The 17,381-nt window shown below is 41.2% G+C and overlaps 1 protein-coding gene across 1 annotated transcript in view; it reads right to left on the bottom strand.

The window, feature by feature from the left end:
* adra1d (adrenoceptor alpha 1D) overlaps positions 1-16,290 on the bottom strand; it is a 41,643-nt gene extending 25,353 nt beyond the window's left edge. Inside the window, exon 1 of the mRNA XM_068042883.1 lies at positions 14,931-16,290. Within this exon, the coding sequence (XP_067898984.1) occupies positions 14,931-15,879 (949 nt within the window). The 5' untranslated portion in view covers positions 15,880-16,290. The remainder of the gene's footprint in view (positions 1-14,930) is intronic.
* Between the last annotated feature and the right edge of the window lie 1,091 nt (positions 16,291-17,381).

The following is a 17,381-nucleotide window of genomic DNA, read 5'->3' as shown; positions in this document are numbered from 1 at the left end:
TAAGTTTCCACATAACCTAGGAAAGAAATGGGCTCAATGAGCCAAATGAACTTTCCTTATTCCATATTTAATCCTGGCAGACAGATGGTGCAAAGTTCTATAACATTGTGTATACTAGAGCCCTGTCTGCTTCAACTCAAACCTACATTCAAATCCACGCCAAACGGTTTGGATAACGTTACCCGTTTCCCCCTTAACAGTCCAACATAGGCCAGCTCTCAATGCAGTCCCTGTTCACAAACCAGTGCGCCAATGTTAAAACTGAGAAGGAAATATTTCTCAGAAATGCCACTTTTGACAGAAAAGCAATATTCTTTGTTTTGAAATTACTGCATCAGCTACAAGCAGTGGACAGCAAAGCATTTAAACATAATACAATCACAGTGGATAATAAGGGATTGTGCCAATATGTGTACACATAGCTAATGGGATTATCTTGAGATTAGAACTGCAGTGTTAGGCCCTTGGTCACCTGTCATCAGGTATATAGATAAGAGTAACTCATTGTTTGTGAATAAATAAACTGTTAACATGCTGTAAGATGCTGCAATTTGGAGCAACATTCATGCAGTGTGTTTATATATTTGTTTTGTATTCCTTTGAGTATACGTTTTACTTTTTTTGCCTTATCCTATCTGTATGCTCTTTGACACCTCAGGGTGGGGGTTGGGGGGGTGGGGTGCGGTGGTGGTGGTCAGAGTTGTATTTGGGAGTCCCATCCTTTTTCTTTGTGGGAAATTATTTATTCTGAACCCTCTCTAACCCTTTCTTGAATGCCTCCCACTGATCAGACACTGATTTACCTTCAAGTAACTATTTCCAGTCCACTTTTGCCAAATCATATCTCAGTTTAATAAAATTGGCTTTTCCCCAATTTAAAACCTTTACTCTTGGTCTGTCTTGGTCTGTCTTTGTTCTTTTCCATAACTACGCTAATTATGATCAGTGCAACCAAAATGCTTTCCCACTGATAACCCTTTCACCTCCCCAGCTTCCTATAACTAATTCCAGAACTGTCCCTTCTCATGTAAGCCTTGCTATGTACTGGCTAAAAAAGTTCTCCTGATATTATTTTAAGAATTTTGTGCCCTCTGTATCTTTTTGCACTGATCTTATCCCAGTTAATATTAGGATAGTTGAAATCCCCTACTATTACTGTCTTTTTGTTTCTGCATTTCTCAGCAATTTGCCTACATATTTGCTCTTCTATCTTACTCTGATTGCATGCAGGTCTATAGTACACTCCCAGCAGTGTGATTGCTCCTTGATTGTTCCTCAGTTCAAACCATATGGCCTCATTTGATGCCCTTTCTTATACTTATACTGCTCACCTTATAACATGTGCCATGTGCATTAAACCATCAGGGTAGCACACTTGCCTTTCGAGAATATCTTTCTTCCTCAAAGCTATGATTGTTTCTTTAACCAATCTCCTTTTTTAAATCTACCCCCGATCAGTCTGAAATACCTGCCTTTCTTTAAGCCATGTTTCAGTAATAGCTATGATAGCCTACTTCCAAGTGTATATCTATACATTCACTCGTCTGCCTTATTCACTGGACTGCTTGCATTGAACTATATATCACTAATCACGAACAACTCCTTTTAAATGTCCCAGTGTTGATTTAAAATCAATTCTTTGAATCAAATTAAAACATTACTTAAACTCAGTCTTCTGGGTGAATGTTTGGCAGAACAAATGGTCTGTCAACCAATGATATCAAATTTGAACATGATTCAAAAATACTCTAAATACATGGGAGTGATTACAAAGCAGGAAGATGAACGGGTTCAGGTGGCATTGCAAACTGTAAAGATTGTGTTCAAGAGTCTCACTGTGTAATGGTCTTTATATAATAGATTAATGCCAATGGTGTCATTGCTACTTTCCCAGTGGCGCAGTGGCACAGTGGTTAGCACTGCAGCCTCACAGCTCCAGGGACCCAGGTTCGATTCTGGGTGCTGCCTGTGCGGAGTTTGCAAGTTCTCCCTGTGACTGCGTGGGTTTTCGCCGGGTGCTCTGGTTTCCTCCCAAAGACTCGCAGGCTGTTAGGTAAATTGGCCATTGTAAATTGCCCCTAGTGTAGGTAGGTGATATGGGATTAGTATAAATGGGTGGTTGTTGGTCGGCACAGACCCGGTGGGCCGAAGGGCCTGTTTCAGTGCTGTATCTCTAAAAAAAAAATAATTACTTCAATCTCCAGCTATTACTAGAGTCATAGAGTCATACAGCACAGAAACAGGCCCTTCGGCCCACCGGGTCTGTGCTGGCCATCAAGCACCTAACTATTCTAATCCGATTTTCCAGCATTTGGCTCGTAGCCTTGTATGCGTTTCAAGTGCTCATCGAAATACTTCTTAAATGTTGTGATGGTTCCTGCCTCTACCACATCTTTAGGCAGTGCGTTCCAGATTCCAACCACCCTCTGGGTGAAAACATTTTTCCTCAAATCCCCTCTAAACCTTCTTCCCCTTACCTTAAATCTATGCCCCCTGGTTATTGACACCTCCACAAAGGGAAAAAGTTTCTTCCTGTCTAATCTATCAATGCACCTCATAATTTTGTATACTTCAATCATGTCCCCCCTCAGCCCTCTCTGCTCTAAGGAAAACAACCCTAGCCTTTTCAGTCTCTCTTCATAGCTGAAATGCTCCAGCACAGGCAACATCTTGGTGAATCTCCTCTGCACCCTCTCTAGTGCAATCACATCCTTCCTATAGTGTGGTGCCCAGAATTGTGCACAGTACTCCAGCTGTGGCCGAACTAGAACAGCTCCATCATAACCTCCCTTATATTCTATGCCTCGGCTAATAAAGGCAAGTATCCCATATGCCTTCCTAACCATTTTATCCAGCTGTGCTGCTGCCTTCAGTGATCTACAGTAGCCTCATTCTATAAATTGTACTGACTAACAGCATCTTGCAGTTATATAGCATCTTTAATATAATAAAACATCCCAAGTCGCTTCACAGGAGTGTTATCAAAGCAAATCTGACACCAAGACATGTAAGGGGTTAAGGGGATAGTAGGATATTAAGGGAATATTATAACAGCTTGGCCAAATAGATATTTTTTAAACAGCGTCTTAAAGGAGGAGAGAGAGTTAGAGAGACAGAGAGGTTTAGAGAGGGAATTCTAGAGCATAGGGCCTGGGCTCCAATGGTGGAGCAATTAAAATCAGGAATGTTCAAGGGACTAGAATTGGAGAAGTGCAGAAGTGAAATTGGAGAAGTGAAATTGCAGTAGTAGGGGCGTGGAACGCCCTGCCTGCAACAGTAGTAGACTCGCCAACTTTAAGGGCATTTAAGTGGTCATTGGATAGACATATGGATGAAAATGGAATAGTTTAGGTCAGACGGTTTCACAGGTCGGCGCAGCATCGAGGGCCGAAGGGCCTGTACGGCGCTGTAATGTTCTATGTTCTATGCAGAGAACTTGGATGGTTGTAGAGCCGGAGGAGAGTACAGATATAGGTGGGGGAGGGGACGTGGGGTGGGGGGGGGGGGGATGGGGGCGGGGGTTATGGAGGGATTTTATACAAGAATGAGAATTTTAACACCTGAAGGTTACTGCTGCAACATGCTCTCCAAGTTTAGAAGACAGTCTCCAGCTCTTGGAAAAATATATAACCACTCTGCCGGTTAGCACTTGTTTTCCCTGGTACATTTCACGCATAATCTCGGTAATTATTACTGGGAAAGTAGCAATGACACCATTGGCATTAATCTATTATATAAAGACCATTACACAGTGAGACTCTTGAACACAATCTTTACAGTTTGCAATGCCACCTGAACCCCTGTTCATCTTCCTGCTTTGTAATCACTCCCCTGTATATAGAGTATTTTTGAATCGTGTTCAAATTTGATATCATTGGTTGACAGACCATTTGTTCTGCCAAACATTCACCCAGAAGACTGAGTTTAAGTAATGTTTTAATTTGATTCAAAGAATTGATTTTAAATCAACACTGGGACATTTAAAAGGAGTTGTTCGTGATTAGTGATATATAGTTCAATGCAAGCAGTCCAGTGAATAAGGCAGACGAGTGAATGTATAGATATACACTTGGAAGTAGGCTATCATAGCTATTACTGAAACATGGCTTAAAGAAAGGCAGGTATTTCAGACTGATCGGGGGTAGATTTAAAAAAGGAGATTGGTTAAAGAAACAATCATAGCTTTGAGGAAGAAAGATATTCTCGAAAGGCAAGTGTGCTACCCTGATGGTTTAATGCACATGGCACATGTTATAAGGTGAGCAGTATAAGTATAAGGAAGGGCATCAAATGAGGCCATATGGTTTGAACTGAGGAACAATCAAGGAGCAATCACACTGCTGGGAGTGTACTATAGACCTGCATGCAATCAGAGTAAGATAGAAGAGCAAATATGTAGGCAAATTGCTGAGAAATGCAGAAACAAAAAGACAGTAATAGTAGGGGATTTCAACTATCCTAATATTAACTAGGATAAGATCAGTGCAAAAAGGTACAGAGGGCACAAAATTCTTAAAATAATATCAGGAGAACTTTTTTAGCCAGTACATAGCAAGGCTTACATGAGAAGGAACAGTTCTGGAATTAGTTATAGGAATCTGGGGAGGTGAAAGGGTTATCAGTGGGAAAGCATTTTGGTTGCACTGATCATAATTAGCGTAGTTATGGAAAAGAACAAAGACAGACCAAGACAGACCAAGACAGACCAAGAGTAAAGGTTTTAAATTGGGGAAAAGCCAATTTTATTAAACTGAGATATGATTTGGCAAAAGTGGACTGGAAATAGTTACTTGAAGGTAAATCAGTGTCTGATCAGTGGGAGGCATTCAAGAAAGGGTTAGAGAGGGTTCAGAATAAATAAGTTCCCACAAAGAAAAAGGATGGGAATCCCAAATACAACTCTGACCACCACCACCGCACCCCACCCCCCAACCCCCACCCTGAGATGTCAAAGAGCGTACAGGTAGGATAAGGCAAAAAAAGTAAATAGTATACTCAAAGGAATACAAAACAAATATATAAACACACTGCATGAATATTGCTCCAAATTGCAGCATCTTACTCCTTTTTTTAGACATTTTTTTTGTACCAGTGTCAATGTCCGAAACTCCAATGCAAACAATCTTATAGTTCACTGCAGTTCATAGCTGCCAGCACAATGGAAACACTGACGTGCTGGACTGAAACCTTCACCAATTTTTTGGCAGGCGGCCATTCGACTGGACATGTTGTTTATGCTATCTTATTATATGGTTGCACAAAATGACAATATTTGAACAAGACAAACTCAAATCATGGGGTATGTCAAGAATTTCGACCTTGCAATTCATCATGTTGCATCTCAAGAATTAATACCCAGATTTATACACATATTCTAATGGAACGGAGCCACCTTTAATGAACTTGAACAGTAAGTCAATGTGTGAGGCAATCTGAGATGTTTCACATGATGTTATATTAAGTGCAAGTGTTATTTATAAGTGTTCTTTTTGGACTATTATTTAATATTCATTCTGGGGATATGGACTTCACTGGCAAAGCCAGCATTTATTCCCCATCCCTAGTTGCTCTGAAGGTCGTGATGAGCCTTCTTCAAATGCTGCAGACTGTGTGGCTAAGCTTCCCTCATATTGCTGTTCGGTAGGGAGCTCCAGGATTGTGGCCCAGTGACGATAAAGAAACAGCGATATATTTCCTAGTCAGAAAGCTGTGGAACTTGCTATTCCAATGTGCCTGCTGTCCTTTTCCTTCTAGGTGGTAGAGGTCGCGTGTTTAGGAGGAAGGCTTACAGTTCTAACATTTTTATTTTATATTCCTCTAGTTTCTTTATTTTTCCTTTCTCCTTTTCTCACTTGCTCCGTCTCCTCATCAAATGGGTGACCAGGTGACCCACCAATTTCTCACTCTGCCTTTTTTTCATTGTTACCTCCATCAGCACTGATCGGCTACTCTGAGGTCTGGGAGAATGAGCAGGATGATTCGCTCCATCTTTTTTCTTCCCTCACTGTGTGGACATAGTGAGACTTTTCTTTGCCATTTCTTTCATGTCATGACCAATATTGAGAACTCAATACATGAGCAATTAAGAGGTCAAATACACATCTCAATACTCTTCGACACACAGGATTAAAGTGCCAACCTATAAACTTTTTCTATTGTCACTGGCAAGCTTTTGTTGTAGCCAATTTTCATGCAAGACCAGAGTGAGATATTGAAGTCCAAACTATTATCAAACCCATTACTTTATCAGCAATGACCAAATCATAACCTACATGTAAAGTATGGTCAAACAAAGACTGAAAATGCTGGAAATCCAAAATCAGCACAAATGCTGGAAATATGCACACATTTCATACGAGTAAAATGCATGCAGAGGAACTTAGCACAGGCACTTTAATTGTGTGTGTAATTTGTCAAGGACAAAAATTTTATCCATTCATTTGTATAGTGTCTGCATTTGTTTACATAGAGGTTGTTGTAGCTTGGAGTCCTTTGCTAAAGGGAATAGTTGAGGCAGGGACATCTGTACCTTTTAAGGATAGTGTTGTTAATTATTTGGAACTGTGGAAGATACAGGGCTATAAAGAGAGCAGGGCATTGGGATTAATTGTGGAATGTTCTAACAAAGAGATGTGATGGATCAAATAGCTTACTACTATACTGCAAGATATAATGATTCTCTGAGAGGAAGTGTCCTTTTTTTTAATTTAGAAATACAGCACTGAAACAGGCCCTTTGGCCCACCGAGTCTGCGCCGACCATCAACCACCCATTTATACTAATCCTACACTAATTCCATATTCCTACCACATCCCCACCTGTCCCTATATTTCCCTATCACCTACCTATACTAGGGGCAATTTATAATGGCCAATTTACCTATCAACCTGCAAGTCTTTGGCATGTGGGAGGAAACCGGAGCACCCGGAGGAAACCCACGCAGACACAGGGAGAACTTGCAAACTCCACACAGGCAGTACCCAGAATTGAACCCGGGTTGCTGGAGCTGTGAGGCTGCAGTGCTAACCACTGCGCCACTGTGCCGCCCTGCTATGTCTTTAATATGCAATTATTCTCACTACTCAGAGTGTAATGTCCTGTGTTGTCAACAAAAACGTGTTCCACTTTGGATGCATTTGGCTTTATATAGCAGCTATGGCTCAGTTGGAAGGTTGTGTGTTCAATTCCCAGTCCAGGATTTGAGTGCAGAACTGAGAATGTGTTGCACTTTTGCAGCTGCTGTCTTTCTGATGAGGTGTTAAACAGAGGCTCTGTTTGTCCTCTCATGTGGATGTAAAAGATCCCATGGTGCTATTTCAAAGGTCTATTGCCCCCAGTTTCCTGGCAATACTTATTCCTCAACCAACATGACAAAAGCAGATTATCTGGTTATTATCACATTGCTGTTTGTGGGAGCTTGCTGTGCACAAATTTGCTGTTAAATTACAACAGTGACTAGGTTTTGGAAGCACCTAATTGGCTGTAAATTGCTTTGGGATGTCCTGCAGTCAAAAGGCACTATATAAATGCACGTCTTTCTTTGTAATCTGCTGTTTAATACTTAGAGCTTTATGGAGCATTATACAAAATTTGCATTTCTTCTTCTTAACTTGGACATCGCAGATTATTTATTTGACCTGGGAAAGTCTGGTAATCTAGGATTTGACTTCTCAACTAAAAGTTTCAAGGCTGAACATTGATCATCATTGGCAGGAAAGAGTTTTTTGCTATAATGCAAGCCTCCATTTAGAGCAACATTGAAGGAGTGCTGCATTAGCAGAGGTCTTGTCTATCAAATAGAAGTGGAAGATCTCATGAAACTATTGAAGCAGAGCAGGGGGAGTCCCCATAGTGTCCTTGACAACATTTATCCAAAGGGCAGTAGTAGTTTGGATCTCTCTTTGGAAATGCAATTGATGCTCGATCAATTATTAACATGAAATATGAAATTGATACAGTTTTGTCAGCCAAAGGTATTGAGGGATATGGGGCAAGGATGGGCTTATGGAGTTAGGTCATAGATCAGCTATGATCTTACTGAATGGTGGAACAGACTCGAGGGGCGAAGTGGCCAAATCTTCTCCTATGTTCCTATCGTCCAACTGCAACTGTGCAGTCACATTAGCTGGTCACATAGCTCATTGCTATTTTTATGACTTTGTTTTGTGCAAATTAGCTGCCGCATTTGCCTGCATAATAACAGAGACTACACTTCAAAAGTAATTCATTGGTTGCGAGGTGCTTTGGGATGTCTCGAGAATGGAACAGGCACTCTTTTAAGACAAGTTTTTGATTCTTTCTCTTAGTCATCAGGGATGAAGCTTTGTAACAAAGTAGTAGATCTGTTTATAAAGAACAGCTTTGTGGGTTTTGTTAACCAAAGCAAAGTGATGATAGGTTCCGCCATGAGAGTTTGGATGATGTTTATTGCTAACAGTTGTTATAGGTTTGGATGACAGACAGTCCTCGAACTCATCTTATCTTTATTTGCTGCCAGTAACTTTGACATCTGCTAGGACCCAATTTCAACAAATTGGTTGCATACTAAAGACACCTGCTACTTTTCATTCTGTTAGCTACAGCTTTAATGTATGTGGCAAACTACTTGGCTTGGATTTGTGAGAATTCAATTCACATTTTTAAAAAAAATGATTTGTTGATTGCTGAGTTTCTGCTGTAAATATGATGTTCATAATTCTCTTGATATAATCGAACTTTCAAGATAACCAACAGCAACAACAATTACTTAAATTTATACAGTGCCTTTAACGTAACAAAACATCCCAAGGTATTTCCCAGGAGCATTATCAAAATAAATCTGGCACTGATCCACTTAAGGAGACATTAGGGCAGATGATGGCCAAAGAGGTAAGTTTTAAGGAGCATCCAAACAAAATCTTTGGCTTTTCACAATGTTAAGCTTCTGAAAAAAAAGTAATAACATTTTCTATTTACCTTAGTTGCCCAGTGTCAGTTTCTTCTACAGGTCATAAGAAAAGTTAAGCTTCCTCAAATTTATCTTAAGAAGGGGGAGAGATGAGAATTTGCCTTTACGTTGTGAGTTGTTTTGATGTTATGTCCTGGAATACGCTGCATGAAATGGTGGTGAGAATAGATTCAATAGTAACTTTCAAAAGAGAATTGGATAAATACTTGAAAAGCAAAAAATGCAAGATTATAGGAAAAGAGCTGGGGAGTTGGATTGCTCTTTCAAAGAGCTGGCACAGGTACGTTGGGCTGAAAGGCCTCCTTCTGTGCTGCACCATTCTATGAAACCCTGAAGAGCTCCATTACTGCATCAATATGGCTTCTCCATTTCTCTTACGAGTTTTCCTTGTCAACTAACTAAGATTGTGAACTTTGTGCTGTGTTACAGGGACTTTTATGTTATGGGATTACAGTCTCATGTTGACCAAACTAGTTTTATATATAATCCTTGCAGAAAGAATCCTATTGGTTTCACCTGAATTGGAATCCAAGAGATGAAACATCAGTTGGAATGTTAGCTAATTCCAAAACCGTTTCATACCATGGATGGTTAGAATCAAATTCAGACTAGGCAAATTACAAGTAATCTTGTTTCAGTTCAAAATTATCCATTTTATTTGATCTGTTTTTAATTTAATATTTATTCATTGGTGCCATTGAAAAGCATTATAAATCTGAAACCTAATGTTGAATTTAAGAGTCTAGATTGCAAAAACATGACTGTTACATCTAGCCTGGGTGTCATCCTTTCATGACTGCCCACTTGGTTCCAGTTGTATTTCAATTAATGGAGCGTGATACCAGTGATGCACAAAATCACATATAAAAAGGGTCCCAAAATGAACATTTAAAGAAAAGAAAGACTTGCACTGACATAGTGCCTTTCATGACTACAGGATGTACCAAAGTGATTTACAGTCAATGAAGTACTTTTAAAGTGTATTCACTGTTGTAATGTGGGAAATGAAAATTTGTTAACAAAGGACAGCTACATGTCTGTAACTGTGCGAAAAGCAAGTTTGGTTTGAATCTATCACCCTGCGTATAAAGATAATAGAATCTTTACTCAACAGTGCAATGGAAAAACATCTAGAAACCAAAAAATCCAGTAGAGCAGGCAGCATGAATTTCAAAAGGGAACGTCATCTTGATCAACTTTATTGAATTCTTCAAAGAAGTAACAGAAAGAGTGGACAAGAGGTAATGTAGTTCATGTAATATACTCAGAATTTCAAAAGGCGTTCAGTAAGGTACAGCATAGTTGACTCATAATGTGGAGTCAGGCACAGAATGGATAGCAAGTTGATTACAAAACAGATAACAGAGAATAAGGGATAAGGGCAGTTACTCAGACAGGCCGATTGTCTGCCCCTCTTCCGCGGTTACGTTCGCGCCCGGGTGTCCCTGGAGAAGGAGCATGCGGTGTCCGCCGGTACGCTTGGGGCCTTCCGCGACCGGTGGGCACCGCAGGGACTGGAGTGCATCATTGACGCCGAAAATGGCATTTTAATTTGAGTTTTTGTTGATTTATCTGGTTTTAAATAAAGTTATTTAAAAAAAAAGACAGGCAAAAGATGAGAAGTGATGTTCCACGGTGCTGATTCCTCTGTTCTTTGCAACTGACATTAATTGATGATTTAAGCTCGGGATTTGGAAGAACTACTTCTAAATTCGCAAATTACTCCAAATTGAGAGGTATAGTTAATACAAAAGACAAATGTGACAAAATACATAAATCAAAGAAGACAATAATAAACTCACAGAATTGTCATATATTGAGAAATGAGTTTCAATGTAGATAAGTGTGAGGTGGTGCATTTTGGTGGGAAGAATAAGAACACCACATACTGCTTGGATAATGAAAGTCTGAATGGGGTAGAGGAGCAAAGGAGTCTAGGTGCACAGATAAACAAATCACTAAAAGTTATGACAAAGCTTAATAAGGCTGTTAAAAAAGCAAACCAAGCACTGTGGTTCATTTCTAGAGGGATAGAATTGAATAGAAGAGAAATTATATTAGGAACATAGGATATAGGAGCAGGGGTAGGCCAGTCGGCCCCCTACCATTCAACTAGATCATGGCTGATCTTCTACCTCAATGCCATTTTCATTCACTATCCCCATATCCCTTGATATCTTTTATATCTGGAAATCTATCGATCTCTGTCTTGAATTTACTCAATGACTGAGCCGCCACAGCCCTCTGGAGTAGAGAATTCCAAAGAATTACCACCCTCTGAGTGAAGAAATTCCTCCTCATCTCAGTCCTAAATGGCCTACCTCTTATTCTGGTTCTAGATACCACCTCCGCACTCCACCCCCAGCCCCCCACCAGGGGTAACATCCTTTCTGCATCAACCCTGTCAAGCACTGTAAGAATTTTGTATGCTTCAATGAGATCACCTCTTATTCTTTTAAACTCCAGAGAATACAGGGCCAGTCTCCTCAGTCTCCTCAAAGGGCAGCAAATGCGTGGGAACACCACCACCTACAAGTTCCCTCCAAGTCACACACCATCCTGACTTGGAACTATATCGCCGTTCCTTCACTGTCACTGGGTCAAAATCCTGGAACTCCCTTCCTAACAGCACTGTGGGTGTACCTACCCCACATGGACTGCAGCGGTTCAAGAAGGCAGCTCATCACCACCTTCTCAAGGGCAATTAGGGATGGGCAATAAATGTTGGCCTGGCCAGCGATGTCCACATCCCATGAATGAAGAAAAAAAAAATCTCTTCTCATAGGACAATCCTGCCATCCCAGAAATTAGTCTGGTGAACCTTGATTGCACTCCCTCTATGGCAAGTATATCCTTCCTTTTATAAGGAGAATAAAACTGTACACAATACTTTAGGTGTAGTCTCACCAAGCCTCTATACAATTGCAGCAAGACTTCTTTACTCCTGTACTCAAATCCTCTTGCAATAAAGGACAACATACCATTTGCCTTCCAAATTGCTTGCTGCATCTGCATGTTAGCTTTCAGTGACATGAAGAAGGACACCCAGGTCCCTTTGAGCATCAACACTTCCCAATCTCTCACCATTTAAGAAATACTCTGCAGTTTTGTGTTTCCTACTAAAGTGGATAACTTCACATTTTTCCACATTTTATTCCATCTGCCAACTCTTTGCCCACTCGCTTAGCCTCTTCAAATCCCCTTGAAGCGTCTTTGCATTCTCCTCCTTGTGTCATCAGCAAACTTGGAAATATCGCATTTGGTCCCCACATCCAAATCATTGATATGGATTGTAAATAGCTGGGGCCCAAGTACTGAACCTTGTGGTACCTCACTAGTCACAGCCTGCCAATGTGTGAATGACCCGTTCATTCCTATTCTCTGCTTTCTGCCCGTTAACCAATTGTCAATCCATTCTAGTATAATACTGCCAATCCCATGTGCTCTAATTTTGTTTACCAACTTCCTGTGTGGGACCTTACTGAAAGCCTTCTAAAAATACAAATCCACCAAATGCAAATGGGTGGCACAGTGGTGCAGTGGCTAGCACTGCAACTTCACAGCTCCAGCGACCCAGGTTTGGTTCTGGGTACTGCCTGTGACCGCACGGGTTTTCTCTGGGTGCTCTGGTTTCCTCCCACATGCCCAAGACTTGTGGGTTGATAGATAAATTGGCCATTGTAAAAAACAAATTGCCCCTAGTGTAGGTAGGTGGTAGGAGAATTGTGGGGATGTGAGACGGAAAATGGGATGAATGTAGGATTAGCATAAATGGGTGGTTGATAGTCAGCGTGGGTTGAAGGGCCTGTTTCGGTGCTGTATGACTCTATGACCACATCCAGTGGTTTTCCCTAGCCATTCTGCCAGTTACATCCTGAAAAAAATTTAATAGGTTTGGCAAACACAATTTCCCTTTCATAAATCCATGTTGACTCTGCCCAATCCTACCATTATTTTCTAAGTGTCCAGCTTTCACATCCTCTTGAATAGATTCTAACATTTTCCCTACTACTGATGTCAGGCTGACAGGTCTGTAGTTCCCCTGACCATGTTAAATTTGTACTGAAGCTTGGTGAAACAGCACTTGGAGTACGGCGCACAGTGCTGGTCTTCGTATTATATAAAAAAAAACTATAGAGACATTGGAGAAGGTACAAAAGAGATTCTCAAGGATGACACTAACACTGTGAGGATCTTTAGTCTGGGAAAAAGAAAGCTGAGAAGTAACTTCTAACGGTCTTTAAGATAATGAAATGGGTTGACACACTAAATGTAGAGAAAATGTTTCCACTTGTGGGGGAGAGCAAAACTAAAGGTCATAAATATAATAGTCTCTCATAAATCCAATAGGAATTCAGGAGAAACTTCTTTACCCAAAGAGTGGTAAGAATGTGGAACTCACTACCACATAGAGTAGTTGAGGTAAATAGCATAGCTGCATTTAAGGGGATGCTGGAGAAGCATGTGAGGGTGAAAGCTTGTAGGGTTAGATGCAGTAGGGTAGAAGAAGGCTTCTGTGGAACATAAGCACTGGTATAGAACAGTCGGACCAATTGGGTTCTGTGTTATAGACTCAATGCAAGTGCCATTAGAGATTGAAAATTACATGACACTGTGCAATATAATTATACAAAGGCATAACGTTCATAGTAGGTTAGGAAAATAGGAATTGTAACTTTATTTTAAGCAGGGTGTTTAAAATAAATGGGTAATTTCCTCTGTTAAAATAACAGACAGAAGAGTTTGATAGGAATGTGTTAGGCGAGGCAAAGGTAATAAAGCTTACTGAACAAAGGTGGGAAGATGGAGTTAAGATACAGATCAGCCATGATCTCACTGAATTGCTCAAGGGGCTGAATGGCCTCCTCCTGTTCCGATGTTCCTTCCTTCCTATGTGTTAAGCATTCATACCATAACATCCCGCGGTGTAAATTCCCACTCTTAAATTCCTGTGAGGAGCAAGTGGTTCGCCAGCCCCTTGTATCTTGAATACATCCAACTAATCTGGGAGATATTTGGTCCACTATCTCATTCGCATCGCTCCTGAATTCTTAATTTGCTGCACTGTACTATGCCCTCCTGTATTTATTTTGGCTGGGTGGCGGTGATGGGGGAGGGGGGGGGGGGGTGCGGGGTAGAGGCTAGAATTAATAACGGGTATGTGTGATCAATGTCAATTGCGTGGACATCCATTTGTAATTACACACTCTGTTATGAGCATTTTTGTTCCTAACTGGCTTGTTACTTTAAAGATAAGCGGATTCTACCCGGAATGAAGTTTGCACCGTCCTTCATCGAGTACCGACCAACAGTCGGAATTCAACTGGCCGTGAGCAAACATTAGTGCGGGGAAAAGATCGAGGAACAACGAGTGATCAGTGGGAAATTTGAAGCCGAATGGTTTTTGAGTGATTTTCATCACATGTGTGTTGGTGTGCAGGAGAGAGCCACAACCCAGCTGATAATGACACTTTGTAAAGGGATGGCAAGTCGCCTAATACAGTTAATTAGTCAGATAAAGTGACCGGATGTGACAGAAAATAGCAAGATTTCCAAATGAGTTTTGGCTCAAACTGAGGATTGGAACCCGAAGTTGGGAAAGATGACATCCAACATTGGTCTGTGCTTAGGTACTTTCTTGTGGTTTGCAGCCCTGGTATCGACAACCAATACCTTTTAATCAGCTCTATGTAACAACTTGAATATTTAACTGCAAAACCCAACTGTAGTGAGGACTTAAAGATTTCAGAACCAGAGAAGGTTGCACTAAAAAAAAACACATACACAGCGCCACCGATAGAAGCAGTTGCTTTGATGCATTCTGATCTCTCAAAGATATGTTGTATTTAATGTTATCTCAATTCTTTTCTGATAAGCTCAATTTAACATTAAGGGGGGAAAGCCATCGTCCTGGGACTACTGTACAAACGCTGCACAACGTTTAACAACAATTCTAATTGTTGGACCCTTTCGCTGTACCTACCAAGCGGTAAAATGGTGAAAAAGGGAAGCCAGCAGAGAATGAAGACGCCCACCACGATGCCGAGAGTTTTCGCCGCTTTCTTCTCCCTGGAGAACTTGAGAAGCCGCATGGAGAGAGAGCTGCGGAACTGTTGCCCCTTGTTCTTGAAGGTGGAATTGGGCTCGTCCATCACACTTTTGCAGTGAATCCTGAGGACAACTTGCATGGTTTTGCTGCGCTCCTTCTTCACACCAGCCTCCAGGCTCTTGGTTGTCCTCCTGGCCACGATGTAGATTCTAAAATACATGACCAGTATGACCATGAGAGGTAGGTAGAAGGAAAAGAGCGAGGAAAACAAAGCGTAACCCGGTTCTTCGGTAATGTTGCACAGTGTCTCATCATCTGGAGCAGGCTCCTTCCAGCCCAGCAGAGGACCAACAGAGATGACAATGGAGGACACCCACAGGATTATCAGGATCCACACCGCCTTCTTCTCAGTCATGATGGTTGGATAGCGTAAAGAATAGCGTACCCCAATGTAACGGTCAATAGATATTATACAGAGACTCATTATTGAGGCCGTACAACACAGGACATCGACCGCAGCCCAGACGTCGCAAAAGATTCTCCCAAACGCCCAGTAGCCAAATACCTCCAGGCTGGCTGAGAAGGGCAGGATGATTGTACTCAGGAGGAGGTCGGCAATGGCGAGGTTAATGATGAAATAATTGGTCACTGTCTGTAAGTGGCGGTTACAGGCCACCGAGAGAATGACCATGATGTTTCCCACAATGGCGAACAAAATGAAGGCACCGAGGACAACCCCCAGAGCCACCGCTTGGTTGGCATCTTGTTCCTCCGGCTCGGTTGACCTGTTATTGGCAAGGCCGGGGTTCAGTGCCGTTGCATTGCCCGTGTCCTTCGAATAGTTTCCACTGAAGCTCTGATTAGTGAACTCAGAAAAAGTCATCTTACAAAAGCTGCCGTCTCCATGTGAGTGAGTTGAGTAAGTTGCCGGCGATGGACCCACTCACTGCAATGTCAACCTGTGAAAAGCAACTCCGAGCAGAGCTCAGGGATCGTCCCCATCTCGGAGACATTCATGCAAATAGCTGGCATCATGCTTGCCCAAATTCATTTCTCTCTCGCATTCTGAGCTGGGTTGAATCCGGTTAGACATTCGCTGCCGACCCTGGGTTGCATTTTCCTCCTTTATCCCTTCAGTTTCGGCTGCAACTTTTTTCTCTGCCCAGTCTCAATGCTCAGCATCTGCACAATCCCAGGTTAATAAAGCTCCACACACACTCACACACACACAAAGACACACGTACCATTTAGAAATATCGCCGAGGCTGAACACGAATGAAAACCGGTTCAAGCAGTTGGGTGTTGAAGCTTCAATATCACTTTTCAATCACTTTAAACCTCGCCTCCTCGGGATGGTCCAAACGTCATGGATTCCGTGCGACTCTAGGGACCACTGCTAGAGGGCAGCAGAGATCCAACTGTGGAGAAATGTATTGGAGAATGAACAATTCAACAGGTTAGCTATTTGGCCAAATAACGAAAAATGAAAGGTGTTTTCATTTATAAATATTATATATAATACTTATAAATAAATTTTCACTGACCTGTCTCATAGACAGTATTTAACTAACCAATGGAAGTTAAAACTATGTAAATGTCCTTTCTGTTTGCGGTTGCTGACGGGTTTTTTTAACGGCGTAACCACAATTATTATTTGAGATCTCAAGCAATCGCCTTTTTAACCTTATATTAGATTGTCTTTCAATAATCCAGAAATAGAATCCCCTGTCACAGTCTCTTGCTCCTCGCTGTCAACGCAGGGCAAGTTCTAATGTACTCTCCGGATGTCAAGTTGCCCTTTTTCTAAAACTAAATGCACGTTTGCTCTCACGCAGATTTGCTATTTTAATTTTAATAATACTTCCAAATTTGATTTAATACTATTACTATTTGCTACTGCGTAAGCCTGTTCTTAAGGCATTCAGCGACACTATAAGATTTTCAATTCAGAAGCAAATGATTAAATCCCAGTGATCCCTGTTTTAATAGCTTCCATCCCGAAGAACAAGTTTTATTAGGAGAAGTGACGCCAAACTTCGCAAAATGCCGCAGGTGCAATGTCATTAATTATTTAAAAATAAATAAAACTATTAACACAAGTTTTGAGGACCCAATGGTTTCTATAGTAACGCACATCAACGTGAAATAGTCCATTCATGACATGGTCTTGTAAAACATCGCATTAAACAGGGGTAGAATCTCAACTGGACTGTTAGAACAATGATTTATCGGGACCACATAGTATTATTTAAGCACATGCACCCTTGGTGGAGTAGAATATCGCCTACCTATTGAAAATTGCGATCACTGTTCTTTTTAAACCTTTAGTTTTTTGGGGAAGTTTTATACATGTGCTTTGAATTACGGGATCCGTATCAATTGATT

The sequence above is a fragment of the Heterodontus francisci genome, chromosome 1 (assembly GCF_036365525.1).
Source record: "Heterodontus francisci isolate sHetFra1 chromosome 1, sHetFra1.hap1, whole genome shotgun sequence".
Lineage (NCBI taxonomy): Eukaryota > Metazoa > Chordata > Chondrichthyes > Heterodontiformes > Heterodontidae > Heterodontus > Heterodontus francisci.
This window is presented reverse-complemented; position numbering and strand designations above follow the sequence as displayed.